At 52.1% G+C, this 26,282-nt stretch overlaps 1 protein-coding gene across 2 annotated transcripts in view; it reads right to left on the reverse strand.

The window, feature by feature from the left end:
- Nucleotides 1-2,084: 2,084 nt before the first annotated feature.
- Mrc2 (mannose receptor C-type 2) overlaps nucleotides 2,085-26,282 on the reverse strand; it is a 56,348-nt gene continuing 32,150 nt past the window's right edge. The window contains exons 5-30 of one of the 2 annotated variants that reach the window (XM_048445952.3): nucleotides 26,021-26,134; nucleotides 25,394-25,543; nucleotides 22,698-22,886; nucleotides 22,384-22,538; nucleotides 20,677-20,784; nucleotides 18,511-18,626; nucleotides 18,012-18,160; nucleotides 17,162-17,379; nucleotides 16,123-16,265; nucleotides 14,122-14,224; nucleotides 13,751-13,889; nucleotides 13,598-13,633; nucleotides 13,178-13,338; nucleotides 13,014-13,081; nucleotides 11,369-11,469; nucleotides 10,968-11,110; nucleotides 7,004-7,118; nucleotides 6,714-6,877; nucleotides 6,457-6,565; nucleotides 5,693-5,931; nucleotides 5,381-5,549; nucleotides 5,141-5,290; nucleotides 4,777-4,896; nucleotides 4,421-4,600; nucleotides 3,531-3,557; nucleotides 2,085-3,426 (exon numbers count right to left, since the gene is read on the reverse strand). In XM_048445952.3, coding sequence (XP_048301909.1) covers nucleotides 3,206-3,426; nucleotides 3,531-3,557; nucleotides 4,421-4,600; nucleotides 4,777-4,896; nucleotides 5,141-5,290; nucleotides 5,381-5,549; nucleotides 5,693-5,931; nucleotides 6,457-6,565; nucleotides 6,714-6,877; nucleotides 7,004-7,118; nucleotides 10,968-11,110; nucleotides 11,369-11,469; nucleotides 13,014-13,081; nucleotides 13,178-13,338; nucleotides 13,598-13,633; nucleotides 13,751-13,889; nucleotides 14,122-14,224; nucleotides 16,123-16,265; nucleotides 17,162-17,379; nucleotides 18,012-18,160; nucleotides 18,511-18,626; nucleotides 20,677-20,784; nucleotides 22,384-22,538; nucleotides 22,698-22,886; nucleotides 25,394-25,543; nucleotides 26,021-26,134 — 3,587 coding nt within the window. In that variant the 3' untranslated portion in view covers nucleotides 2,085-3,205. Of the gene's footprint in view, nucleotides 3,430-3,530; nucleotides 3,558-4,420; nucleotides 4,601-4,776; nucleotides 4,897-5,140; nucleotides 5,291-5,380; nucleotides 5,550-5,692; nucleotides 5,932-6,456; nucleotides 6,566-6,713; nucleotides 6,878-7,003; nucleotides 7,119-10,967; nucleotides 11,111-11,368; nucleotides 11,470-13,013; nucleotides 13,082-13,177; nucleotides 13,339-13,597; nucleotides 13,634-13,750; nucleotides 13,890-14,121; nucleotides 14,225-16,122; nucleotides 16,266-17,161; nucleotides 17,380-18,011; nucleotides 18,161-18,510; nucleotides 18,627-20,676; nucleotides 20,785-22,383; nucleotides 22,539-22,697; nucleotides 22,887-25,393; nucleotides 25,544-26,020; nucleotides 26,135-26,282 lie in introns of both variants that reach the window. The other variant, XM_048445951.3, reaches the window with a different exon arrangement.

Genomic DNA, 26,282 nt, shown 5'->3' on the forward strand with positions numbered 1-26,282 from the left:
AGAAAATAAATGTCAGGGGGCTGGAGGATTGGCTCAGCGGTGAAGAGCACTGCCTGCTCTTCCAGAGGTCCTGAGTTCAATTCCCAGCAACCACATGGTGGCTCACAACCATCTGTAATGAGGTCTGGTGCCCTCTTCTGGCCTGCAGACAGAATATTGTAAAATAAATAAATATAAATATTTAAAAAAAGAAAATAAATGTCAGACACCACCCTTGTCTGACCCTGGACATTTGGGGCCTCATTCCTTCAGCTACTCAAAGGACCCAATAGATCCCACAAACTGTTTTTCACAACCCTGCTTTCTTCTCTCTCAGGACAGGGGTCAGCAGTATCCAAGGGGAACCTCTGCCCCCAGAGTGGCCCCCAGCAGCCTGTCAAGCAATCCTTGAGCCATGGCCAATGGCAGAGTGCTTGACTCACAAAGGGGCTATTCTGGCCTCAGTTTGGAGAGCGAATTACTTGAGGGTAAAGTGGGTTAATCATTAAGGACCTGAGATTGGACTAGAGTTCCCTTTCCTAAGTGGCTGGTCTAGCCACCCCCCATGGGTCTTTCTGTTAAAGCTGCAGAACAGGGTCAGCTAGAGGAGGGTCGACTCAGGGAAGCCCCCTCTCAAGCAGCAGTCCTCGTTCACCCTGGTGTCCCAGATGGAAGCCTCTGGAACCTCCTGACACCGCTGCCTAGCTGGAGGCACATCTGATCCCCCAAAGAGCAGCTGACGCCCCCCTCAGGCAAATCCAGCACTCGTGTTTCCTTGGGTCTTTTTTTAGTTTTTTTTTTTTTTTTTTTCTTGAAACACTGGAAACCAACAGGGCAGAGGGCTTCAGGGTGCCTGGGGGTGGGGAGGATGAGGAATAAGGGAGAACGTTCAGTGTATGTCTTTAGGCAGCCTTCTCTGTCCTTTAGGCTCTGAACCACAAGACCGCACTGCCTATCCAAAAAAAAAGAAAAAGAAAAAGAAACCCACAGAACTAAGTAAGATATAAAAAGTCACAAACATGGCAAGCTGAGAACACACAATGCCTCTTCTAACCGTGGCTATCATTCTGGCCCAAACCAACCACCCTCCTCTGAGGTCTGAATTCTTACGGGAATTTCCTCTGCACAGCCTTCCTGCCTTCACTCCCCATTTCCCATCCATTGTTTAAGTCCCTTACCCCAGTCACAATGGTGGTGTCAAAAGGTCAGGTGAGGGAGGAATGAATGGGATAAGTGGGGAGGTTCCCACCATGGGGCGTGACATGGAGCCTGAAGGAGAAGGGGGTGCAATGCCAACACCTGGGCCAGGGTTGGGGTAGAGGGTCCCTAATATCTCAGGGGACCAACAGGGTGACCGAAGGAGAGTGGCTGGGTGGGTAAAGACCAGGAAGCCGTGCCGCAGCGTGGACATTGTGAAGAACATGTGTGTCTTCCGTTTAAGTGTCACCAACCTGCTGAATCCAAGTGCCGATGAAGAAGGGACCCTTCCAGCAGGCAGGAGGCCGGTGTAACAGAGAGCCTTGAGGGGAGGATGCTGATGAAATGCCGCTCAGAGTTAAACTAGGACCCTCCTTCCTCAAAGCCCAGCCCAGAAAATACCAGCAGCAGGGGGCTGACGGGTGAAGACACCTGCTGCTAGAACTGACAATCCGCATTTGATCCCTAGGACCCACACAGTGGAAGGAGAGAACGGGCTCCTCAAGAAAACTGACCTCTGACCTCCACATGCAGGCTGCACCAGTCACACACCACACACACACATACACAATAACAGTAGCAGTTAGCGTTTCTGGAGCACTTACTGCGTGCATCAAAGGCACTGGGTGTGGACACTCTTCCTTCATCCTTAAGCATCCTTCCAAGAGCCCAACCCGAGATGGGTCCTCTGCACCTCCTCATGCTCAGGCTTACAAGGCAGGAACGGCCGGGCTCCTGAGCTCTCCAAGAAGAGAGAATGAGCAGGGCCAGAAGGGTGATGAGAGGAAGTGTCCCCAAGAGGTTGAAGGTAAAATGGCAGGCTACAGAAACCACACCATAGAGGCCGCAAAGCTGTCATTTATCTCGAAAGGGACATGGGAATGAGGGTGACAACGGACTAATAACGCTGGTATCTCAGACCTCTGGAAGGTGTTTTATTTATTTGCTTTTCTTTTTATTTTCCTCTTTTTTAAAAAACAATAATAGCACATTTAGAAAATCAAGAACTACAATAGAGGGTCTGTGTCTTTGAGTTTTTGTTCACATTGCCCCCGCACTGGGGACTGGCGCTCTCCATCCTGGCTGGGTCCCTCCTCTTGAAAAGGTGCTGAGTGGCTCCCAGAGCTGGGCTGGGCGCTATTCCCCTAGGTCACAGCAGATGGTAGCACCTTGTGCTGTCCTAGGCTACTGTTTCTCCAGGGTCCCTGACAACCCTCTTCGCTCTCTCCAAAGCAGAGCCTGAAGTTGGAGATATTAGGGAACTTATTTTGGTCCCCACAGGGGACTCTTTCAGGGACAGAGCCCTCCCCCGACCAGCAGGAGATGACACCCCCTTGAATGGATAAGGTGTCCCTCCCTGGTCCCATCTCCACTCCAGCAAACACCACATTGGTGTCCTGGTTCTTAGACCTGAGCCACCTAGGTCCCTCCTGCCATACCCTAGGTCCATTCCAGCAGGCACAGGACTGACAGATGCTTGGCCCCTTCAGCTGACTCCCACTGAGAGAGAGAGAGAGAGAGAGAGGATCCCCCCCCCAAAAAAAAATCCCAGGGCCTTGGCTCAGAAGGAGGCACTGGGTGAGAACAAGCATGAGGGCAAGGTAAGGAGACAGAAATGATGTGGTCAAGCAGGAAGAGAGAAGCGACAGAGAGCCACCCCAAGGGACGGGGCAGGCTTTCCAGGTCTGCAAACAGGAAAGAGTCCTAGGCTGTGGGTCAACAGGCTTAGGTTCAGAGATCTGGGGAGAAAGAGGCAGAACTAAGTTCTTGTTTCCCTTCTCATGATGCCTCCAGTTACCACGGGGGTCCAGGCCCAGGTGACAAGGTCCCAGGACCAGGAGAAAGGGGAAATGCCCTGCTGCGCTCAGCCAGGTCTCAGCCTAGCATTTGTGAGAGGCTGGGTACTCCCACCCCATTGTATGCTCAGCCCCTGGATCCACAGACCATGGGACTGGTGGGTGATGGGGACCTGTTAACCCGAAGTCCCTGCCTCCCCAGCTCCAGCCCCACCCTGACCATGCCCTGGGCTCTATTCTTGTTGCTCATTCATTTCCATATCAGACACCAGGATGTTCTTCTCGGTGGCCTCTGCTGGGCCAGAGCTGCTGCGGCTGTAGCGGGCCCCTTCAAAGGACCCACGTTCTGTGCTCTGTCGGCGCCGGTACAGGATGAAGGCTGCTGTCCCCAAGACCAGGAGGAACAGCACAGCCATCAGCACCACTACCAGGGTCACCGGGTTATCAGGAAGCGCTGCTGAGGCAAGGAGGGGAATGCACATCAGACCACAGCCAGGCCCACCAGGGACAGAGGAGCCAGGGAAAGAGCCAGGCTCTGGGCTTGTCAGCTCTGCTCACCTGATGGCAGGAAGCTGTTCTCTCCCGCTGCAGAAGAGGGAGAAGCCGGTTAATCACAGTCAGTCCTCACGGGAATCACGGTCATAATTTAAGCAAATGCCTGCCTGTGAAGTGCTTTCTGAACATCACTGAGCAAACTCACTGAACCATCTATGACTCTGTGACCCAGCTACCATGACTCCCATTTCAGATATGAGGAAATTCAAAGACTTGCCTCAGATGGAACAGGTATGTATGTTGGGGGGTGGTCTATGTATGTGTTCTTATAGGTGAGTGCACTGAGCATGTGCATGCGTGTAGAGGTCAGAGGTCAATGTTATTGTGTGTCTTCCTTGATGGCTCTCCACATTATTATTATTATTATTATTATTATTATTATTATTATTATTATTATTTTATTATTTTGAGACAGGGTCTATGTACCTGAACCTACAGCTTATATGAGTCGGCTCTTCTGGCCAGCCAATGAGCTCCAGGAACCTATTATTTCAGACATACACACACACCCCTTCCCGTCCTGGGGTTATAGACGTGTGCACTTAATGCTGGGCTTCTATCCAGGTGCTGGGAATCTGAACTCAGTCTCACGCTTGCATGACAAGTACTTTACCAACTGGACCATCCTCCCCCTGCCCAGACCTCAGAAGGCAGAGCTGATAAGTGATTCATCCAAAATATGAACCACATCCCCTGTCCTTAACTAACAGAGAATGATGGAGCTTGCTGGCCTCTGGCGCTTGCTGTGTGCTTTGGAGATTAAGTCTCAGGGTCAGTCTTCGCTACAGACTAACGAACCCAATGCCTTCCCACCCAAAGCTTCTGCCCCTGTGCACCAAGGCCAGCTGTGGGCATGGCGGGCTGAGCACATGTCTTCTGAGAGCCTGGCTCACCTCTAGGGAGCTTGCACACAACTCCCATGGTGATGTTGGTACAGGCACCGGGGCGCCACAGCCCGTTGCTGCTCTGGATCCAGTAGCAGCTGTTGTGGCTCAGCATGCTAGGGCCCAGGCCAGGGGGTCCCCAGTTTGAATAGTTCACGGCTGTGTTGTCTTGCCAGACCAGCATGCCTCCTGCGGACAATGTGGGAAGGGGAACAGGTGGGGCTTTTATAGGTGGGAGGGAGCAGACATTCTCTCATGAACCCCCCTCCCCGACTCCTCCCCTTTCCCAAGCCCAGAGATTGTGGCAGGCATCTCTCCTACAGCCTGAGGCCTGGTCCTCCCCCTACCCCACACAGGGCACCCACCTTTGGGGTTGAAGTTCATGCCCAACCAGGCTCCTCGACTCTGGGCTTCAAAGGTCTGTAGGTGCTCCCAGACAAACACATTCTCCATCTCATCAAGAATGGACAGGACGGTCCCACCCGCTGGACACAGAGGAAGCCCATGTTAGGACAAGGAGTGCCTCCTTATGTTGACAGTGCCCCACCCACACCCACCCACAGCAGCCCGAGTCTCAGTATGTGTGTGCCACTGGCTACATGTCACAGTACGGTCTGGGCATTAAAAGGTAAGGGAGAACTTGGGGGTAGGTGCTACCTATAGGCAGAGGTGAAAGTTCCTTCCCCAGGTCTGAGAGTCTGAAAGCCAGGCTGGCCTGTTCTCACCCACCTTTCTGGCAGCGCTGCAGCGCCTCCTTGTGGCCCAATAGCAGCTCCATGTGGAAGGCGTAGCAATGATCCCTGAAGGGAATCCATGACGAGTCAGCCAACCCCTGAGGACAGCTGCCGCGGTAGCTTATCCTTCGGGGAGGAGGGGGCCCTGTTGGAGTGCAGGATTAAGGATGTGGCCCAAGCAACTTCCCAGGACCACCATCACGCCCCAGCCTCGGCCCCCGCGGGTGGTACTCACCCCTGCTCACCCCGCACACTGCCCCCTGCAGCTTGGTGTCACAGCTGGTGGTGCGCCACGTCCCATCCACGTCCACGTAGGCACAGCCTCCCGCCTGCTGAGGCTCCCCATCTTGCCAGCCCACATAATTCAGAGGCTCCTCTGAGAGCCAGGAATACCGCCGTGAGCCCTGGGCATGAGGTGGCCATGGGTGAGAAAAAAAAGGGGACGGATTTGCAGGGTGGGGGCAAACAAGGCAGGAAGGAGGAAGGGAAATCAAGGCAGAAGGTAGGGTGGGGCAGGGGAGAAAAGAAACTTGACTTGGCAGCCCACCTCCTCACTGGCCAGCCCAATCCACAGTGGCGCCTGCAGCCCTCTGGCAGCCTGTGTGAGGAAGGCCTGGGTGTAGGGATCAGGCACACGTGCCAGGCTGGCATTTCGGCTCTCACACAGCAGGAGGGCATCTTGCCAGCGCAGTGGCTTCTGCAGCAGTCGGAAGGTGCCGTTGAGGTAGGAGAGCTCAGTGCCAGGGACAGGGGGTGTTGCTGCTGGGGATGGGCTCAGGGAGGGGTCTACAGGGAAGGGGGGCAGGGCTCAGGCTGGGCTCTGCCGGCCTTACCCCATCCCCAGGTATGAGGCTAGGCCAGGGAAAATCAGACGTCAGGCCAAGAACAGGTCTCGGCTGGGCCTGGTTGCATTGATCAATCCTTGGTGTCAGCCACTGTTCTTATTAATGAGCTTCATTTGCTCATTAATTAACATTCAGAGAGAAGCTAGGGCCTTGACAGACTCCCGTCCAAAGAACCCATGGCAGAGGAACCAGGAACCATGCAAGGAGCTGCAGATGCCTTGATGTTGAGCCTTAGGGGATTCTGAGCCCAACCATGCCAGTATGTCACACAACCCAGTATCTGGCTCCCAGCAGCCTTCCTCCTGAGACCACCCGCTTCCCAAACAGATACATGACGCTGGAGGGACCTCTAGAACCCTCGAAGACAAAGGAATAACATTTGGTCCCCTCTGGCCTGGCCCACAGCAGCCAGGCAGTGCTGGAGTGGCTATGGGCAGCAGTGGCACATACATACATACATACATACCTGTGCCCTTCTGGCAGATGAAGCCGTGTGTCTCCTCTGTACAGCTCCGATCATCCCAGCGGCCGGTGAAGTGGGCTGAGGGGCTGTGCAGGACCACCGCACAGCTGGTCTGGGGGGAAGGGGCTACTCAGGGAAATTCCAGTACTTTTGATACCACTGCCCCATGGAAGGGTGGCTGGGGCTGGGAGATGGGGGAGGCAAGGGAGAGGACAGCGCCAGAGGCCACAGGGACAGAGGAAAGAGAACAGTGTCCTCACCGGCTTGGTGCCACTGGGAGCAGGGCTGGGGCCGGAGGGCTCTCCTGGCGCCCAGTTGGCATACAGCAGAGGTTCCTGCTCAATCCATTGGAAGTCCCTCTGCGAGGCGTGCAGGCCAATCCAAAGGTCAAAGGTCACACCGGGGAGGCTGGCTGTGATGAAGGCTAGTCCCCCAGAAGAAAGGCAAGAGTGACGGAGTGATGGGCTGATCCCTGTCTGCTCAGCTCCAGCCAGTTGCGGGGCGACTGTCGCGGAGGACACACCAGTGCTTCCCCATAGGCTGACCCTACCTTGCTCTAAGGGGTTTGCAATGGTCACCAGCTGGGCTTCTTGCTGTTCACAGGAGAACTGTGCCTCTGACCATTTCACCCTGTCCTGAGGGTCCTGGCCCTGGATTCGGAAACACTGTGGGACAGGGGATGTGATTGACAACCAGCTCTACATCTCCGTCCCACAAACCCAGAAGCCCTGCTGGGTGCCCCTTGGCAGCTGATGCCCTGGGGCTTTCGGACCGAAGCAGTAATACCAGGCACAGGGCATATGGACCTCCCTGGACAAAGCCCCACCTTCTCATCCTGTTACAGGATTCACAAAAGCCCAGATTCTGTTTTGGGGAGATTTGTGGGGGAGCTTAATACTGTTTGAGACAGGGTCTTGCTATGTAACCCAGGCTGGCCTGGAACTCATGGTCTTCCGGACTCAGCTCTCCCAATATTGGGACTGCAAGTGTGCACCGCCATACCCAGCTTGGTTGTGTATGTGTGTACGTGTGTGGGTGTGAGTACATGTGTGTGTGCTTATGGAGACCAGAGGATTGTTATTCCTCAGCTGCTGCTCGCCTTGGTTGTTTTGTTTCGGAGACAAGGTCTCCTGTTGGCTTGGGCTCACTGATTAGGCTAGGCTGACCAGCCAGTGAATCCCAGGGCTTCTCCTGCCTCTGCTTCCCCAGCACTGGGGTTCCAGGTGTGTCCAATCTGCCTGGCTTTTTGTTTTGTTTTGTTTTGTTTTGTTTTTGTGGGTTCTGAGGATCATACTCAGGTCTTCATGGCCTCATGTAGAGCCAACACTACCAACTGAGCTGTCTCCTAACACTATTTTTATTTTGTTTTTGGTATGTATGTGTGTGGGGTGTGTGTGTGTGTGTTGTCTATGTGTGTGTGTGTGTTGTCTATGTGTGTGTGTGTGGTGTCTGTGTATGTGTGTGGTGTCTCTGTGTGTGTGTGTGTGTGTGTGTGCATATGTGTATGTGTGTATTGGATTTAGGGTCTCACACATGCTAGGCAGGCACTCTACCAATGAGCCAAACCCCTAACTCCTTCCCTACTGTTTTGTTTTCATGAGGTTTTGTTGTAGTTGCTTGAGCTTTCTGTTTTGAGAAGTTCCTCCGCGTGGCCCTAGTTGGCCTGACCTCCCACCATCCTCTAGCCTCCGGGGTCTGAGTCACAAGTGCACACCAGCATGCCTAGCTTCAAAACACCAGGAAAGACAATTCTCTAAATGTTGCTAAATATGAAAAAAAATAGGGTGGCAGGGATGAATGGCTCAGCAGTTAAGACCACCCACTGTTCTTGTAGAGGACCTGGGTTTGGGTCCCAACACCCACATGGCAGCTCACAACTATCTGGAACCCAGTTCCAGGGGAAATCTCTCGCCGCTTCTGGTCTCCATGGGTACTGCACACAGGTGGTACCCAGAAATAAATGCCAGCAAAAATACACATAAAATAAAAATGAAGCAAAAGAATTTTTAAAAATGAATATAGAGGGGCTAGAAAGATGGCACGGAGGTTGAGAGCACCACCTGCTCTTCTAGAGGTCCCAAGTTCAATTCCCAGCAACCACATGGTGGCTGATACTATCTGTAGTGAGATCTGGTGCCCTCTTCTGCCATGTGGCATACATGCCGCCAGAATACTATGTACATAATAAACTAAAAAAACTTCAAAAAAGAAGATTAGAAAATGAATACAGAAAGACGCGCATGACCTCATCCAAGTGTGGATATAAAAGCTGGATTACCGGGGAGATGCTCAGTGGGTAAGGCGCTTCCTCGGTAAGCATGAGGACTGAAGTTCAGAGCCCAGCACCCATGTAAATGCTGAAGCGTGGTGGCTCACTTGTAATCCCCGCACTCAGGAGACAGAGTCATGATGCCTAGGGCAAATTGGTTAGCTAGACTAGCAAATCAGCAAGTTTTGGGCTTAAGTGAGAGAACTTACCTCTATACTGAAGGTATAGAACCATTAAGGAAGCACTCAAAGTCAACCTCCGGCCTGTGCACACACATCCATGTACCACCCACATACAAACATGAAAAAAAAGTTCATCTCTGGTTGGGTATACAGCTTAGTTGGCATACAGAAGGCTGGTGGTTCAATTACCAGCACTGCATAAGCCTGTAATCCCAGGCCTCCAGGAGTTCAAAGTCATCCTCATCTACATAGTGAGTTCAAGATTGAGCTGGGTTCCATGAGACCCTGTCTCAAAAAGGGTGTGTGTGTGGTTAATCTCATAAAAATTAAGATTAGCAGGGCAGTGGTGGCCCATGCTTTTATTCCTGGTTAGCACTTGGCAGGCAAAAGCAGGTGGATCTCAGAATTCAAGGCCACCCTGATCTACAGAGCAAGTTCCAGGACAGTTAGGCCTACACAGAGAAACCCTGTCTAAAAACATCAAACAATCAAAGAGTTGAGAACAGAATGGTAGGTACTAGGGATGGTAGGAGGGGAGGAGGGGAGGAGGGGAGGAGGGATAGGGGAAGTCCCATACTGAGCACTAAGGTAAAATTATGTAAGATCGTTTGTTTTGGTGCTGTAGTGCAGCAAGGTGAACATGACGAGATGACTGTGTCATAGGTGACACACAGTGGTAAAATGATCGTCAGTCAGGTGACTGCAGAACAATATGCACTGAGCGTTTCAGATAACTCAAAGGAAGGACTCGGGATGGCTTCCCTTAGAGCAAGAATATGCCTTCAAGGAGACAGATGCATCTGCCCTAACTTAATTCAGCATTATTCAATATATGAATGTACCAAAACATACATGGCACCCCCCTAAGTAGCTATCATTTTTATGTACCAGTGAACAAATAAATTTAAATTAAAAAGAAATTATTTTTATATTGCAAAACAAGAAAATGAGGGTTGGAGAGATGGCTCAGAGGTTAAGAGCACTGACTGCTCTTCCAGAGGTTCTAAGTTCAATTTCCAGCAACCACATGGGGCTCATAACCATCTATGATGAGATATAGTGCCCTCTTCTGACATGAAGGTATAAATGCAGGCAGATACATAATATAACTAACTAAATAAATAAATCTTTAAAAAAAAAAACCAAGAGAATGAAATATATGCAATCATATGGTCTTATTAAAATTGTATAAATAGAGCTGGGCAATGGTGGTGCATGCCTTTAATCCCAGCAGAGGCAGAGGCAGGTGGATCTCTCTGAGTTCAAGGTCAGCCTGGTCTACAAGAACTAGTTCCAGGACAGCTAGAGCTGTTACACAGAGAAACCCTGTCTCGAAAAACAAACAAAAAAATGCATAAATATTATTAAAATTGATCAGCTGTGTGACCCAAACATATTTTCATTCCCCTAATGAAGAATTTCTAAAGATACTATCTTTAGGGGCTGGAGAGATGGCTCAGCGGTTAAGAGCATTGCCTGCTCTTCCAAAGGTCCTGAGTTCAATTCCCAGCAACCACATGGTGGCTCACAACCATCTGTAATGAGGCCTGGTGCCCTCTTCTGGCCTGCAGAAAGAATACTGTATACATAATAAACCAATAATTTTTTTAAAAAAAAAGATACTATCTTTAATCTCTATCTGTTTTCAGTTCTGTTCTTGTGCATAGCTGACTCCATGTGATGATATTCTCATCAGTGTAGAAGCAACTATAAATTTTTCTTGTACATTCTTACACATAAACATAAATACCATACACACATACAGATTGGGTATAAATGCTCAACATTTTGTTTTATTAGTAAAGTTCATTATCCAAAGGTTTGACAACTACTGATCTAGAAAACCTCACTCCCTGGTAGATCTGGTATTATACACCAGCCACTTCCCAAGGAGTTTTGCTCCCAAGGAGCCTCGCTCTCATTGGCAGAGAGGCTGGTGGGGACAGACAAGAGGTCATGCATAACTCTGTTGCTGCCAAACGACCAAGGCTCCTGAGGCTCAACCACCCCACTGTTCCCATCCTCTCCCCTGGCTCTCTTGGTGTCCCCTCCCAACTTCCTACCTTGTTAAGGAACTGGTTCCAGCCAGTGTGGCAGCCTCCTAGGACTGAAGGTGGCAAGTCTGGGGGCTGAGTCTCTCTGGAGCTGTTGCTGCGCTTACAGATGTAGGGTAAGGCTGTGTGGCATCTCTGGTCCCCCCAGTCCTCTGTGAAGGGGAGAAAAAAACTGTTACCATAGAACGGGGCGGGGCGGGCAGCGCTCTTGGTTCCCTGCTCTGAGAACACAGGTTGAACTCAAGCCCCCTGTGCCCTTGGAGCCATGGGCTCACCCTTTGCTCCTTGGATACAGCCCTGCTTGGGTTTGCTCACAAAGAGGAGACTAATGGCCCTCCTAGGCCCACCTGGATACCCCCAACCTTAACCCCTAATGCTGACAATGTCCCTCTGGTCCTCTTCATCCTCACCTTGGCTGGCTGTCATGTACACACACTTCTTTTCCTTGCCAATGGGTCGAGGTCTTCCCGGTGCCCAAGAGATGAAGTTTATAATAGAGCTGTCTGTCCACCTACGGAGTCAGAGAACTCAGAGTCCAGCCTCCTCCATCTCCAGCACCGATGGCCACAGAACAGAGGCATGAATGGGGCCCAGTGCACCCAGAGACCCCAGGCCTGCACCTCTAAGTAAAACCCTTCCCAGCACGCACTGGGCTATCTGAGATGTCTGAAAACCCTACAGCCAAGAAGGGCCCAGATCACCACTGACTTCTAGTCTTTCTGCCTCAGGCTCCCTAATTCATGTATGGCAGGCACTGACTGGAGTCCCCCTGGGACTAGAATATATGCTTTGTCCACGTCCTGGCCAGTTTTGTCCATAATGTGACACCAGCTATAATGGGGAAGTGCCACCACTATGTAACACTCGGTGATCGCTGCGTGCCGTAGTAACAGAACGCTGTGATATCCGGTGGCTTTTTGCTAGGTCTTGTATCTTAACGACATGAATGCTCTATTTTCGTGGAGCTGAGCTTGAGAAGTGGTTATGGCGTGGTGACCTGTCAACACCACGTGCCCCCAGAGTCTCCAGAGCAGGAAGCCACAACAAGGTGGACCACAGCAGACGCAACAGCTTAGCATTTTGTTGTCTGAAACTTGGCAAACTGGTCCACGCTGTAAAATATACTATGTGGTCTTTATACTTAGTTAGATACTAGCCTAAAAGTGATCGTCATCGAGGGGCTAGAGAGATGGCTCGGGTGTTCAGAGTGTGTACTGTTCTTCCACAGGATTACGGTTCAGTTCCCAATACACACATGGGTGGCTCACAATCACCTATAACTCCAGGAGATCTGGTGTTCTCCTTTGAACTCAGCAGGTACCAGCACATGCATGCATGCACACAGAAATACATACACATACATAAATTTTCAACTCTTTTAAAAATTAAAAATGATGAAAGGAATACTGCAGTACAGTTAACAATTAACCCTTAAAAATAAAATGAAGCTGGGTAAACCGGCACACACCTTTAATTCTAACCCTGGGGAAGCAGAGGCAAGGAGATCTCTGTGAATTCAAGGCCAGCCTGGTCTACATAGGTAACTATGGCTATACAGTGAGACCCTGTCTCAAAAATAAATAAATACCTAAATTAAATTGCAACTGATTTATTTATTTATAGAAATAAAACTTTTTGGCATTTTGGAGTATTTGTTTGTAGTCCAGGAATCAATCCCAGGGTCTCAAGAACACTAGGCAAGCATCCTACCATGGAGCTACATCCCCAGCCCCTCAGTTTGCTACCACTAATCCTTACAAGAATCCCAGGAGGCAGGTGTCACTATTGTCACCTTCAGATAAGAAAACAAAGGCCAGAAACACGTCACTTACTTGTTCAAGGCTGTGTAGTAAGTGAGGAGCAGAGCTGAATTCAAACGCAAGTCTATCTGCCTGTTTGGTCAGCCCTGACATCTCTAGCCTGGGGACACAGCTAGACACACACACACACACACACACACACACACACACACACACACACCCCACACACACACACCCCACACACACACACCCCACACACACACACCCCACACATGCTGCCCACCAGCACTCCCACCTGAAGCGTCCGTCATTCTCCGAGGTGTGCAGGCCAATCCACCAGTGCTGCTCCTGGCCTGAGGAGAACTGGGAAGGAGACAGGCAGGCAGAGGTTAGCAACCCCCCTGTCTTCAACCTTTGCCCTTTCGGAACCTATAACCACTCGCTGTCTCTCATGCCCACCTTCTGTAGGTTTTGCCCCAAGAAGTCAAGCTCTGCTTGGCTGTGAATGGAGGTCAGCTCTGCTTGGAACCATGTGCAGATGCGCTGTGCTTGCGCCCATGACGAGTGATGCTCAAAGAACTTATATTCTGCCTCCTGGAAGCGCAGCCACTCCTGCCGGCCTATGGTAGCAGCACAGGGGTGGGAGCGGGCGCCAGGCCACTAGACAGGCCCTCGAAAGCTCTGGGCTTGGACAAAGCCAGAGCACGCAACAAGTGACTTGCAAAGATGAACCTGGGACAGGTCTTTGGCTTGACCCTCCTTCCACACCATGGAAAGCAGGGCAGTAGCATCCAGTGCTAGTTAACTTAGTCCCCCTTGGGGTGGAACCCTTGACCTGCTATGGGCCATGGTAGGGATCAGGTAGCCTGGGGGCCTCACCTTGTGGACCAGCATCTGGTTCCCGCACATCCACACCTACAGAGCAGAGTTAAAAATGTCAAGGGAGAGGGGGGCTGGATCCCCCAAATTCCTGGCTTCAAAGTCCTTGTCCAGCACTTACCCCACCCCACCCCACTTACTACCACATCCAACCTCTCGGGATCTTGCAAATCCAGTCAAGCTGTGTCTGGCACTGCATGGCCACCCACTGCAGGGAGGCCAGGTCCAGCACCGCACAGCCTCGGATGTCATCATCGTCGTGACGGCTCCGGTCAAAATTGTGGTAGGAAAACTAGAAAGCCAGACAAAGACGGAAAGCGGGTATATGACTGGCGGCCGAGGAGGTCAGTCGGAGCCATGGCCTGCCTAGCTGGGTGATCATCCGGTCTTTAACCCGACTGCTTTTAATCAACCCACACTGGTTATAATCCTTGCCCATGCCAGGTTCTGCCAGGCCCAGTGGGTGTCCACCCACAACCAAGCCCTGCCCCGCTCCCCAGCCTGCCTCCTCCACGGCTCCTCACCCCTAGACCATCGCTCCAGCGCCAGTTCTGACCCTCCCGAGGATCTTGGCGGTTCAGGCCAATCCAAAACCAGTGCTGCTCATGGTTCTCAGGCTCTGACTCACTTGGGTGGGGACAGAAGAGAGGGGGGGTGAGAGTGACTGGCACAAACATAGCACCCGGCCACCAGCCACCGGCCACTGCCAGCTGTCTCCGGAGCCCGAAAGCTCTCCATCCATGCTGCAAACTAATGAACCAAAGCACTGTGGGATTTGTTTGTTGGTTTGTTTGCTGAAAGGCCCCTCCCTAGAGACAGAGAAAGCCAGACCAGGTGCCCTGTTTAACTCAAAAAGCATAGCCTGCCTGCCTGGCCTTGGTTTCTTTCTGGGGTACCCTGGCCAGCAGAAGTTGTCATGTTTCTCATGTGGGTAGTTAGAAGGTTGATGAGCATATGAGGAGGAGGGGTAGGAGAAACCAGAGGATCTGGAGCTTAAAACACCCGGATTCAAATTGTGATTTATCAAGGACACTGGGCAGACAACCTAACTCATCGGTACAAGCTGAGCATGAGACTGTGTGACGGGCAGGGTGCCGAGGGACGCCAACAGTCACACATGAGCATGAGACTGTGTGACGGGCAGGGTGTCGAGGGACGCCAACAGTCACACGTGAGCGTGAGACTGTGTGACGGAGGAACGCCAACAGTCACACGTGAGCATGAGACTGTATGACAGACAGGGTGCCGAGGGACACCAACAGTCACACATGAGCATGAGACTGTATGACAGACAGGGTGCCGAGGGACGCCAACAGTCACACGTGAGCATGAGACTGTATGACGAACAAGGTGCCAAGGGATGCCAACAGTCACACGTGAGCATGAGACTGTATGACGAACAAGGTGCCAAGGGATGCCAACAGTCACACGTGAGCATGAGACTGTGTGACGGGCAGGGTGCCGAGGGACGCCAACAGCTTACATGTGATGGGCTGCAAAAGTGGTGAACACAGGCTGCTGTAATTACTAGTAAATTGATAAAATCCTGACTGCTAGGAGGAGATAACCCTGAAATTAAGATCTTGGGAAGCCTGGGTCCACTTGTTTTGTTTTTGTTTTTTTTTTCACCAATAATAAATGGTTACAATGCCATGTGCTGTAAATTACATTCCTCGGAGCCTTCGGGGAGAAGATGAGATGTGGGCACACTCCTTACCCATTGCCTGAGCACTTTCAGACTTTCTCCATCTGTCTTTCAGGATGGTTTAGAGAGGGGTGGGCTCTTATGAAATGTTGCCAGCGGTGGAGGTGGGTTGGAGTGGGTGCGGGAACCCACAAAGGGAACTGTGAGAGACACAGAACCGACGTTGCTGGCTACGGGACACTGGTTACCAGCAGGGTCTCCTGAGAGTGGGTCACCTGTGAATGGGTCACCCCTGTGCATTCACCCAAGATTCCAGGAGACCATGGCAACTTGAAGACAGCAGGATGGTTCTGGCATTCCTCACAGATATAGGCCTTTCTAAGCCCCAGCTGGACCCTGGTGTAGGAGGTCAACAACCCTGTGTTGCTTTCATAGGTTAATAAAGAAACTGCTTTGGACCTACAGTAGAGCTGTAGGGGAACAGAGCTAGGTGGGGAAAACCAAATGGCATGCCGGGAGAAAGGAGGCAGAGTCAGAGAGATGCCATGGATCCGCGGCCAAGGTAGACGTGCTGAAACTTTGCTGGTAGGCCACAACCTCATGGTGATATACAGATTAATAGAAATGGGTTAAATTAAGATGTAGGAGTTAGCCAAAAAGAAGCTAGAGCTAATGAGCCAAGCAGTGATTTAAATAATATGGTTTCTGTGTGATTACTTCAGTTCTGAGTGGCCGGGATGAACAAGCAATTCCACTCCAACAGGACCCCCTAAGGGCACCGTCAATCTGTCCACCATCTTGCCCTGAGCCTGACAGAACCAAGACTCTAGCAACCAAGCCTGTCCCCACCCAAGCACAGGCCATCACACCCATTCAGTACCCAAAAATCTTGTTGAGCAGGTTGGCCACAAAATGTTCCTCCTCGTAGCTGGCCAGACTCAGCAGCTGGGCCCCCAACTCCCGGCAGACCCCCAAGGCCTGGACCCAGCTCTTCTTCTCCTGCAGCCGCTCTGAGCTGAACACCTGCAGAAGCAAAGCCAGCTGTCTAAGCTGTGGCCATGGGCATCTGCCACCTTTTCAATGCAGCAGTAGGATTGGGTGCTGTGGCCTCACCAGACAGCGATAGCTAAAGACAATCCTATCTCAGGAAGGCAGGTGATACCGTCGGCTCCTGGCAAGAACCCCTCTGTACCCCATCCTCAGACTGGGGGTTAAGCTCTAACCCAAGTAGAGCCACAACTGACTGAGGACAGGCTCCGCCTCCCGCCTCCCCAACTGGACTTCAGCTTCTGTGTGTAAGAAGCCAGGCATCCATTGTGGCGCATGCATACAAACCTAGTACTTGGGAAATAGAGGCAAAGGTCATAAGGTCAAGGTTATCCTCAACTATATAGTGATTCTGAGGCCAGGCTGGGCATAGTGGCATAAGCCTGTATCAGCACTTGAGAGGCTGAAGCGGGATTGCCAAGAGCTAGAGGCCTGGGCTACAGAACAGGACCCTGTCTCAAAAGCAAACACAAAAATCTGAAACAACAAAGCAAACTGGCGGTTCCCACGCTTGTCAAATTACCAGGCCCTACCCAAACTTTCCGAATCCCTATCTCCACATGGCAGCCAGATATGCACTAGGGACAGAGTCCAGGGCCTTGTACAAGCTTTGCTAGCAGATTCTCCTCTTGTCAGTGTTCCCAGGGAACCCCGAAGAACATGCTGGGGTCCGGCTTCTTCAGCTCTTCCCATCTGTCAAGCACCTACTACGCATCAGGCCTCAGAACCCACTGAGAAATTACTCTACTCTGCCATCTAGACTGGAACCCCAGGGTCACGACAGTTCGTCCCCAGGTCCTCCCGGCTGGGCTGCCTCGGTGTTCTTGTCCCCCCCTGCCCCGCCCTCCACCACGCCAGCTGGAGTATCTCACCTTATAGCAGTGTCGAAGTTTGGGGTCTGAGGCCCAGCCCTGGGGACAGGAGCCGGTGAGGCTGGGTGTGGGGTCCGGCCCAGGCAACTCTGGTGTCACCGGCGTGCCCAGGCTCTGTCGGCAGATGTAGCGAGCCCGGAATGACGTGCAGTTCTTCACCTCCCATAGTCCCATGGCACTGCCCGTGGCCAGAGCCACACAGCCCCCACGCCTGTACCCTGAGAAGGAGAAAGAGCTTATCTCTATAGGGACGATCTCAGGGGGCCAGCACCCAAATGAGGGGAAGGCATGAGACACAGTCCTAGTTCCATGCCTATGGAGGGGATACTTAGCTATTCTGAGCCTATCTCGTTATGTACCCCATTAGGTTATAGGAAGGTTAAGAATGATACCGAAACTGGGAGTAGTGATACACACCTATAACCCCTAGTACTCAGGGGCTGAGGCAGGAGGATTGCTGCAAGGTCAGTCTGAGCTACATAGTGAGACCCTTTCTCTAAAAAAGACAATAAATGTGAAATACATCATTGTTGTACAGATAGCAAGTATCTGTCTCATGTTCACTATTGTGTGCACATTAGATGGGTGATCCCTTTTCACAGGTCAAATATATATAAGCCTCACTATAACTGACTCCATAAGCAATGTACCATGTGAAGATGAAGAAACAGGAGGCTCAGTTAACAAACAGCAGTGCCAAGGGTCTGAGCAGGCCCGCAGGCTCCAGGGCTAGCGGGTCACATGGCACAAAGGAACAGCTGACTGGGAAGGCCTTGCACTAGGTACTGACGCAGCTACGGGTCTACCACAGCCCCTGCTTCCAGTCAGCCATAAGGGGTTAATGGCTCACCAGGCTGGTCTCGGTTCCAATGGGTGTATATGACTTCATCCCCACTGAGCCAGCGGAAGGAGCCTGTGCTGTTGAGGTCTTGCAGGGCTGTCCAGAAGTACTCGCCCTCCCAGTTATAGATGAGGCTGCTGACGAAGGCCTGTTCAAATCTTCAGAAACAAGCCAGGTAAGGCAGGTCGCTTATTAGAAGCTTCCCCTAAGCCCCGGACCACAGGCCAGACACCCTGCCCAGAAACTCAGATACTCGGCATGGTCAGTAATGTTCCCAGAAAAATGGGGGTGCCTGAGGGCTCATAGAATATCTGGGCTCCCTCTAGTGCCCATATTTTTATGTCTTGGGCATGCAGCCCAAACCTGCACCCACTCCTCTCCTTCTCTACCGTGAGGTCCTTAACCACACAACTCTTTCTTGTAACAAGACATCAGCCCACTGAGGCTCACAGGACTCAGGCAAGGTCAGAGGAGAGGGCTGGCCGGGACTTTTGTCCGTCCTCTCTACCTGTTGGTGATGGTGACCAGCTGAGAGCCGTGGTCGGTACACAGCCGCCGGGCATCACTGTAGGTCACTTGGTCCTCTCCCAGCCAGTAGCAGGATGGGCTATGCCACGTCCAACCCTGGCTCAAGAGAAAAGACAGCAGGGGGGTGGCTATGGGAGGAGGACTCCACCCTTAGCGGCCAGTGCTTGTGCAGCAGTGACATCAGGACATGGCAGGGTATGTTCAGGACAGAGGGGACTAATTTGGCTCCGGAGACCAGTGCCTGTAGTATGTTCTGCCTCCGACTACTCTCAGCTCTCCCTACCACGACCAACAACCGTTGGACCCGGGCAAGGGCACTGCTGCAGACAGCTGACAGCCCTGCCTAAGGCCTGGCTCTGATAAATACATAGCTTTTTAACCAAGAAATACAGGGGCTGGACATATAGTTCAGTGGCAAGAACAGACTTCCAGCATGTGTGGGGCCTTGGGTTCAGTCCCCAGTACTGAGAAAAGGAAAACAGAACCAAAAGTAATCAGGGGTCGGAGAGATTGCTTAGTTGGTAGAATATGCTTACTATGCAAGCATGTAGATCTGAGTTCAGATCTCCAGAACTCACGTCAAAAAACAGGTATGGTGGCACATGTTTTTAATCTAGCTGTAAGGAGCAGGAAGCAGGCAGAGTCTTACAGATCTGCTGGTCGGCCAATCTAACTTACTGGGGGGGGTCCCAGTCTCAAAACAAGAAGGCCAACCTCCTGAGGTTGACCTTTGTCCCCAACATGAATACAAATATAAATGTGCATGCATACACACATAAGCATTTAACATGTGTGCATGTGCACACATACATTCATAAAAATAGTTACCTAAAAATAACCAGGTGCTGGCAAGATGGCTCAAAGAGTAAAGGCCTTTGCTACAATGACCTGAGTCAATCCACGGATCTCACGATAGAAGGAGAAAATTGATCCCCAAATCGTCCTCTGGTCTCTACACACACACTACAACACGTGCACGACACACACTCATACGACAGACATGGGGACAGGAATGAGAAATAGAAATAATAAACTAAACAGTCAGCATTAACAGAAAAGGGCAGCTGGCTCAGCCACCAGGGCTGAAAAGCTATGCAGAGGCAGCAGGATGGAGCAGGGGCGGCGTGGTCCTCGGGAGGCAGCAGAGTGGGGTCTGGTAGAAGGTCCCAGGGGTGGGAGGGAGGCAGAGGCAGACCTTCATCAAAGAGAGAAGTGACCATCTCAGGTGCAGTGGCTGCTCCAGAGTAGAGGCAGGAGGCGGAACAGAAGAAGTGGATAATGTTGGGAAGGCATCCAGATGCCAAGCAGGGCATAGACAAAGACCCCTGGCTATGCAAGTGTCCCCACTGGACACACATTCCAGGCTGGCCTCTGGTCTCCTTCTCCATAGCACTCACTGACCCCAGACTCCTCAGCTGGGCTCCTCCTGCAGCAACTGTGATCATCATGCCTTTCAGGGAGGGCTCAGTTTGGGCTGGGCTTGTGGACGGAGTTTAACCCAAAGGAAAACACCCAGGAGTGAAACCTGCACCCAGGAGCCGCTGCACGCAAGGCCACCAAGGGTGCTTTATGAGTGGCCTCCCTACACCCACTCCACTCACACCCCTGCCGTGCTGGGATGGCAAAACACGGTGGGGTAGTTCATTATCCGCATACTCTCCTTCACAACTCACAGGTTCCCTCTCCCCCCCCCCCCCGCTTATTTCCCCCAAAGTCCGCTAGACCCCAGTGAGCAGGGCAAGGAAGAGAAGGCCATCTGCACCGAATGGCCTCTCTCAACCAGAGAGGACAGCCAAACACACTCTGTTGTCGAACTGAGGTATTAAAGACTGCACAGAGCAGCCCCTGCACAGCCTGCTCCTACCATGACTAGAACACACTTAACAATTTGTTTGGCCTCCTTATACCTGACTGTTATAGGAAGTAGCTTCCTTATAGAGACTCAGAGGTAGGTGGGGCCCTATGCTTCCCCCCATGGCTCCCCTCCCCGCTCTCCCTAATATTGTCCTCTCAGGAAGGAGCAGTTAAGAAACCAGAGGACAGAAAGATGCTGCAGGGTTTCCTCTGCCTTCCCCCGCCCACCCTGGGGGCCCTTTGGAGCCCCTGGGGCTGACCCCACCTGGGGCAGTTCCAAAAACACCCTCACCTTCCGGCAGCCGTGGTCCTCCTCGGCAGCACCCTGGCTCAGCCGGCCTGCCTTCTTGCAGATGGATGGCAAGGATTGGTTACAGGGACTGTCATTCCAGCGTCCTTCCTAGGACACATGAGAGGGAAGCCTCACCCCAAATCCCACCATCCCCACAAATCTGTTTCTAGATCTGAACCTGTCTCTTGCTTGCTGTGTGAGTCCTAGCACCCAGCCTGATTTCTCTCTGTCCTAGGCTGTTCAATGGAAGGAGCAGAGTTAGCTCAATGAGCTTCATGGGTAAATGAAAGAATCCGTTGTTGAGGGGCTGGAGAGGTGGCTCAGCGGTTAAGTATACTGGCTGCTCTTCCAGAGGACCCGGGTTCAATTTCCAACACCCACAAGATGGCTCATAACCGTCTATAACTCCAGTTCCCGGTGGATCCAGTGCTGTCTTTTGACCTCCACAGGTACCAGGCATGAAGGTGGGATGCAGATACACAGGCAGGTAAAACACCCATACATGTAAACATAAACTTTTTAAAAGTTATTGCAAGCTTCTGAACGGTTTCTGAAATTCTCCCTCTAATTACTTTGGATTGTGGGTAGTCTTGGGTGACTGAATTGTGAAAACTGAGTTCGTGGGTGTTGTTTGTAAACTAAATATCAATCTTATGATTGTACCAATAAAGACCAGGGAGTCTTAAATGCTGGTGAAAACCTGCTGAGGCCGAGGAGCAACCAGCGGACCTTCCTCCTGAGCCAACTTCTTAGAAAAAAGAGCTTCTCTTCCACTATCCCGGCCAAAAAAGCCCGTCACACTCAAAGTCCCTCCCTACTACTTCCTGTTCATTTCTCTATCCGTTTTTCTAACTCCTCTTACTCTCTATGGCTACTTCTTGTCAACTAGCTGGCTCTGCAGTCTTGGGGTTCACAGTGTGATCAAATATCCCATAACACATGGGTCTTACCCTTGGGACTACTGAAGAACCGGGGCTAATAAAGGCTGGTGTGCCCAGGCCTGAAACTCAGATGGTAAGGAGGAACACCTGAGCCCACCTCAGCATCCTAGCCAGCACCGAGTCTACCAAGGCTCTACCATGACAGCCCAGCACGAATGCATCCCAGTACACAGGAGGCGCCTGGCACACAGAAGACACTCACCAAATCATTTAAATTTTTAAACAGAATCCCCCAATGCAGATGGATCTGTTACTTAGCTCTATGGCTGCATCTAATGCAGGAGAAATAATCTATGCTCAGGGCTCAGACTCTTCTGTCAAAACCCTGCCTCAATTCCTTCTCCCATCCACCCTGAGTCTGAATCAAGGCATGGCAAGCAATCATCACCCATGGTTTCTTGAGAAGACAGAACCCTGAGCTGAGGGTTCTGGAGGGCAAGGGTTGGCAGAGAATGTTCTTGCTTGCCCAACCTTGACATTGTGTAGGTTCCAGTGCCACCTGCTGGTGGGGAGGAACAGCTGGCAGGAGACCAAGAATGGGCCTGCTAGTTTGCCTAAGGCTTCTGGAGAATTCTCTCTTTCAGCCCTGCCGGTAACTTAGCTATGGAGGTGAAGGTGGGGTTCAAACTCTAGCTGGGGAAGGAAAGGACTTGGCGTACCCAGAAGACTGATAGTAGGTCACCTATATTTCAGCTGAGGGGAGGGCACCCGGAAAGTGGAGGTGGAGGGGGTGGTACGGTGCTGTGATGAGGAAGGGGAGTCTCACCGGCCCCCAGATGGTGACACAGTCCTCCAGGCTGTCACGGAAGTTGTTGGGCTCAAAGGGGTGCCAGTGGGTGAAGCTCACGAGACTCCCATCAGACCATTCGAAATTCATCTGCAGTTTCAAGTCATTGAGGCCAATCCACAGCTCCTCCACCTCTGAGGTACAGCGCGGTGGGGGGAGAAGAAGACACTGAGATCAGCCTCGCGCCAGCCACAAAGGAAAAGAACATTCTTTGCGCTTCTTGGAAAGGAAAGGATTGGGTATACAGATTCCCCCTCCCCTCTGCCCAGCCCGGTTACCAGGCAGTCCCTTACCTTGCTTGATCTGTTTAGTGATGAACTCCAGTTCAGCCATACTGTGGATGCTAAGCAGGTCACCCCCACCCCGTAGACACGCCCTCTTGGACTCCTGCCAGCTGCGCTTCTCAGTCTGCAGGCGGTAGCAGTGGCCCTGGAAAGGCTGCCAGCTGGGGTCACACTCCACCTTGACATTGGTCCACCTGTCTATGGAGAGAGGCACATGGATGTGCTCATACATACATACATTACTCAGTGGGTGTCACCCACACCCTCCCCAACCTGTGGCACATCTGCCTTCCCCATGACAAGAACCTTAAGATACTTAAAACAAAAGTCCTCCACAGTCACTGGAGGCCTGGGGGCAGGGACTCAGTGGCAGCACATTGTAACCACAACAGGGCACGCCCTCTCTGGCTGAGATGGGCAGGTGATGGAACACACTAGCATCCTAAGCCAGGATCACGGATAAACAGGGTTTCCTGCTAAGAGAATCAAACTTATCTCAAAGCCCCTTTTGCTTATTAAATGAAACCTCCATCAAATAACATTTTCGGAGCACCCCTCTTTGTTGGCCTGGGAAGTCTTGGGTAAAAGAAATGAGGAAAGGAGTCTTGAGTGAATGAGGGGCCCTGTCAGAAATGGGGTGAGCAGCTAGCAACATCACGGGGTAGTTCAGGTCTGGCAGACCAGTCACACCACTTTGCCAGGGTCTGTCGCCAGTTCCTTCCCTCTCCATACCTCCTCTGGCTTCTGAAGGCCCTCTCCTGCACCCACAAAAGTGCCTTTTAGGTTTGTCCGCTAAGGAACGGGGTCTGAGGGCACTGCGGCAAACAAGTTCTTACTTGGGTCTTGGCAAAAGAAAACAAAATTTTATCCAACCACCCACAAAGTCAGGCTCAGGCAGGATTCAGTCTCGGCAAGAGTGATGATATGGGCCCATCCTAAGCATTGCTCCAGATTAGACTTCTGAGACCAGCTCCATCCAGGTCAACTACGGGGGGTGCTCCCGCCCCCCTTGCTAGAGACTCCTCAGAGTGGGTGGGCTGAGAACAAGCTTGTTCTGTGGTGCAAGAGATGTCAATCATCTTCTGTTAGCCAATGGGTGGAACAGATTTTAGTAGCTATTCAGTCCCGGGGATGGGATGGGGGGCCCGAGGGAAGGAAGGGTCCTCTGGAAATGTGGCCCCTGCTTTGGAAATGACATGTCCTTCATAATGAGGCTGGCCAGAACACAGAACTCGTCCTATTGCTTAAACTAGGCATCCTGCAAACAGTCGGAGGCTGAATGGGGGCAGGAGAGGCTAAACCAGAGCTCCCCACACGAACCACGGGGCAGCGACAGTTGGGGGGGGCGTGTCCTTGCAAGGTCCCCTCCCTCTCCCTCTCTGTGTAGGTTTCCACGGGTAAACCCCTACTTTAACAACCCATAGCTACACAAGCTGGACAACATGGCTTTACATCAGCAAATGCCAGCCAAAGAGACGTTGCTCGGGCCAGGCCAGGGCTCCAGCCTTATATTAACTTTGCAAATGGAAATGCATCCATTCTCAATTTGCAAGTGAGGTTTCTACACCTTAGAAACCCAGCTGCATGTCCAATGCCACATGCCAGAGGGGGGCAGGCCCCAAAGCAGGCCCTGCCCATCACCCCACACTCCATCTCTCCCAGGAGGCCTCCAGATTATCTCTTTGAATCAAGACACTCCCTGGCTTAAAAGCCCACAGAAGCCTCCCATGGGCTACCCAGCCCCACTCAGACTTTGGAGACTGGCTACAACCTGCCTCTCTTCACTCACGTCAAACGCCCCGCTTCGGAATCACCCGGGGGAGGGGATGTCTTGCTAAATGCAGGTTCTGATTCAGTTAATCTTGGGCGGGGCCTCCCAGTCTGCTTTGCTAACAGGCTTCCAGGTGCTGCCCAGGTGCTGGGCTAGTGTCTGATTCCCTCTAAAGTACAGGGCTCCAGCCCTTAGCACTGCAGGCATCCATACCTCCCATCAGCAGCTCCTGCTGCCAGAACCGCTCCCCTCCCACACCTCTCTCCACTTTGTGTGTGCAGGTGCACACAGTGCATGTGGAGGCCAGAAGACAGCCTTGGGTTCTCCTTAGGTCTCAGCCACTTTAAAAAAAAAAAAAATCTCTTGCTGGCCTGGAACTTAACAAGTGGGCTAGTCTGGGAGCCAGTGAGCCACACGATCCTCTTGTCTCTGCCTCCCCAGCACTGGAATTTCAGGTGCACCCCACCACTCCTGGCTTTTTCTTTTAATGTGGGTGCTTTGAATTGTGCGCAGGTCTTACTGAGCTACTGCCCCCCAACCCCAGCCCTCCTTCTGCCCCTTTAAACTTGCTATCAACCTGAAAATCTCAAGTCCAACATGGCATCCACGAAATCCCTCAATTCTCAAAAGCTCAGCCCTCTCCCCCTCACATTTATTACATATTTTCATAGCCCATAGCTCATCGTATTCTAAGTACTAAGATGCCTGTGACCTCCAGCAGACTGCACTCGCCACAGGGCCTAGTGAACACCGCCAGTCTTTAACACTGGTCCCAACAAAATGTTCATCCAATGACTTAATTGCACAATCCAATCTCTCCAGACCAGCTGAAAAATTAAGAGAGAGAACCAGAGCCACTTGTGCCGGTAGAGAACGAGAAAGGTTGATCTGGCCTGTGGCCCTGCGTGGCCTTGGCCCCCTATGACCGGCTCACCTGGCTGGATAAGCTCGGTTGTGGCTGTGGCATTGGGCTTCTTCTTGCAAACATAAGGCAGGGCGATGCTGCAGTCATGGTTCTGCCAGCCACCGGAGGACTCGGTGCGGATCACCCCGCAGTTCTCCTCACCTGGGTTGTCCGGCTGATCTGTGGGACAGGCGGGGTGCCAGCACCCCAGGAGAGGGAAGCTCATACTGTGCCCCCCCCCCAGCCCTCTTCAGAACCTCCTGTCTCCCTTCACTCCCTGGATGTCTGCGTTAGCACAGAAGCCCAGCCCTCCATACAACTCTGTCCATCCCACCACCAGGTCACCGGTCACCCTGCATTTTAGCCTGGGCTCACACCATGCTAAACGCCCTGATCAACAATGTTTATTTCAGCCCTGACCTCCCTGGGTAGGCCCTGAGTACACAGATGCGGCTACGTGTGTCTAAAGCCGTGACTAGAGAATGAAATTGGGTTCGACCCCTAGACTAGGCCAGGACTCATTTGACTGAATAGGGTGCCGCCGGCAACTCCCACTTCACACCAAGGCACTGGGCACATTCAGGAGGCTTCCCACCTCCAGAGCAGGGTAGAAGGAAGCCAAGCACGGGGAGAGGAGGAGGTATACCCATGTCTCACCGCTCTCCCAGTTGAGGTACTTGAGGGGTGAGTTGTCTGACCACTGCCAACCTCCACTGGTGTCCAAGTCATTAAGGCCAATCCACAGTGTCGAGCTGTAGCCCGTGAGGAGCCCTGGTAGAAAGAGTGGTCACCCTCCCACGCCAGAAGAGTCCAGGTCCTGCCTGGTGGTGGGAGCAGGGGCTGATCCCAGACTGCGGTGTCCCCCCACCCCCAGCACGGGCCAGACTTCTGACTGAGCCACAGGAAGCTGCCCTTCATC

This window comes from Myodes glareolus, chromosome 9 (assembly GCF_982192425.1).
Source record: "Myodes glareolus chromosome 9, mMyoGla1.1, whole genome shotgun sequence".
Taxonomy (NCBI): domain Eukaryota; kingdom Metazoa; phylum Chordata; class Mammalia; order Rodentia; family Cricetidae; genus Myodes; species Myodes glareolus.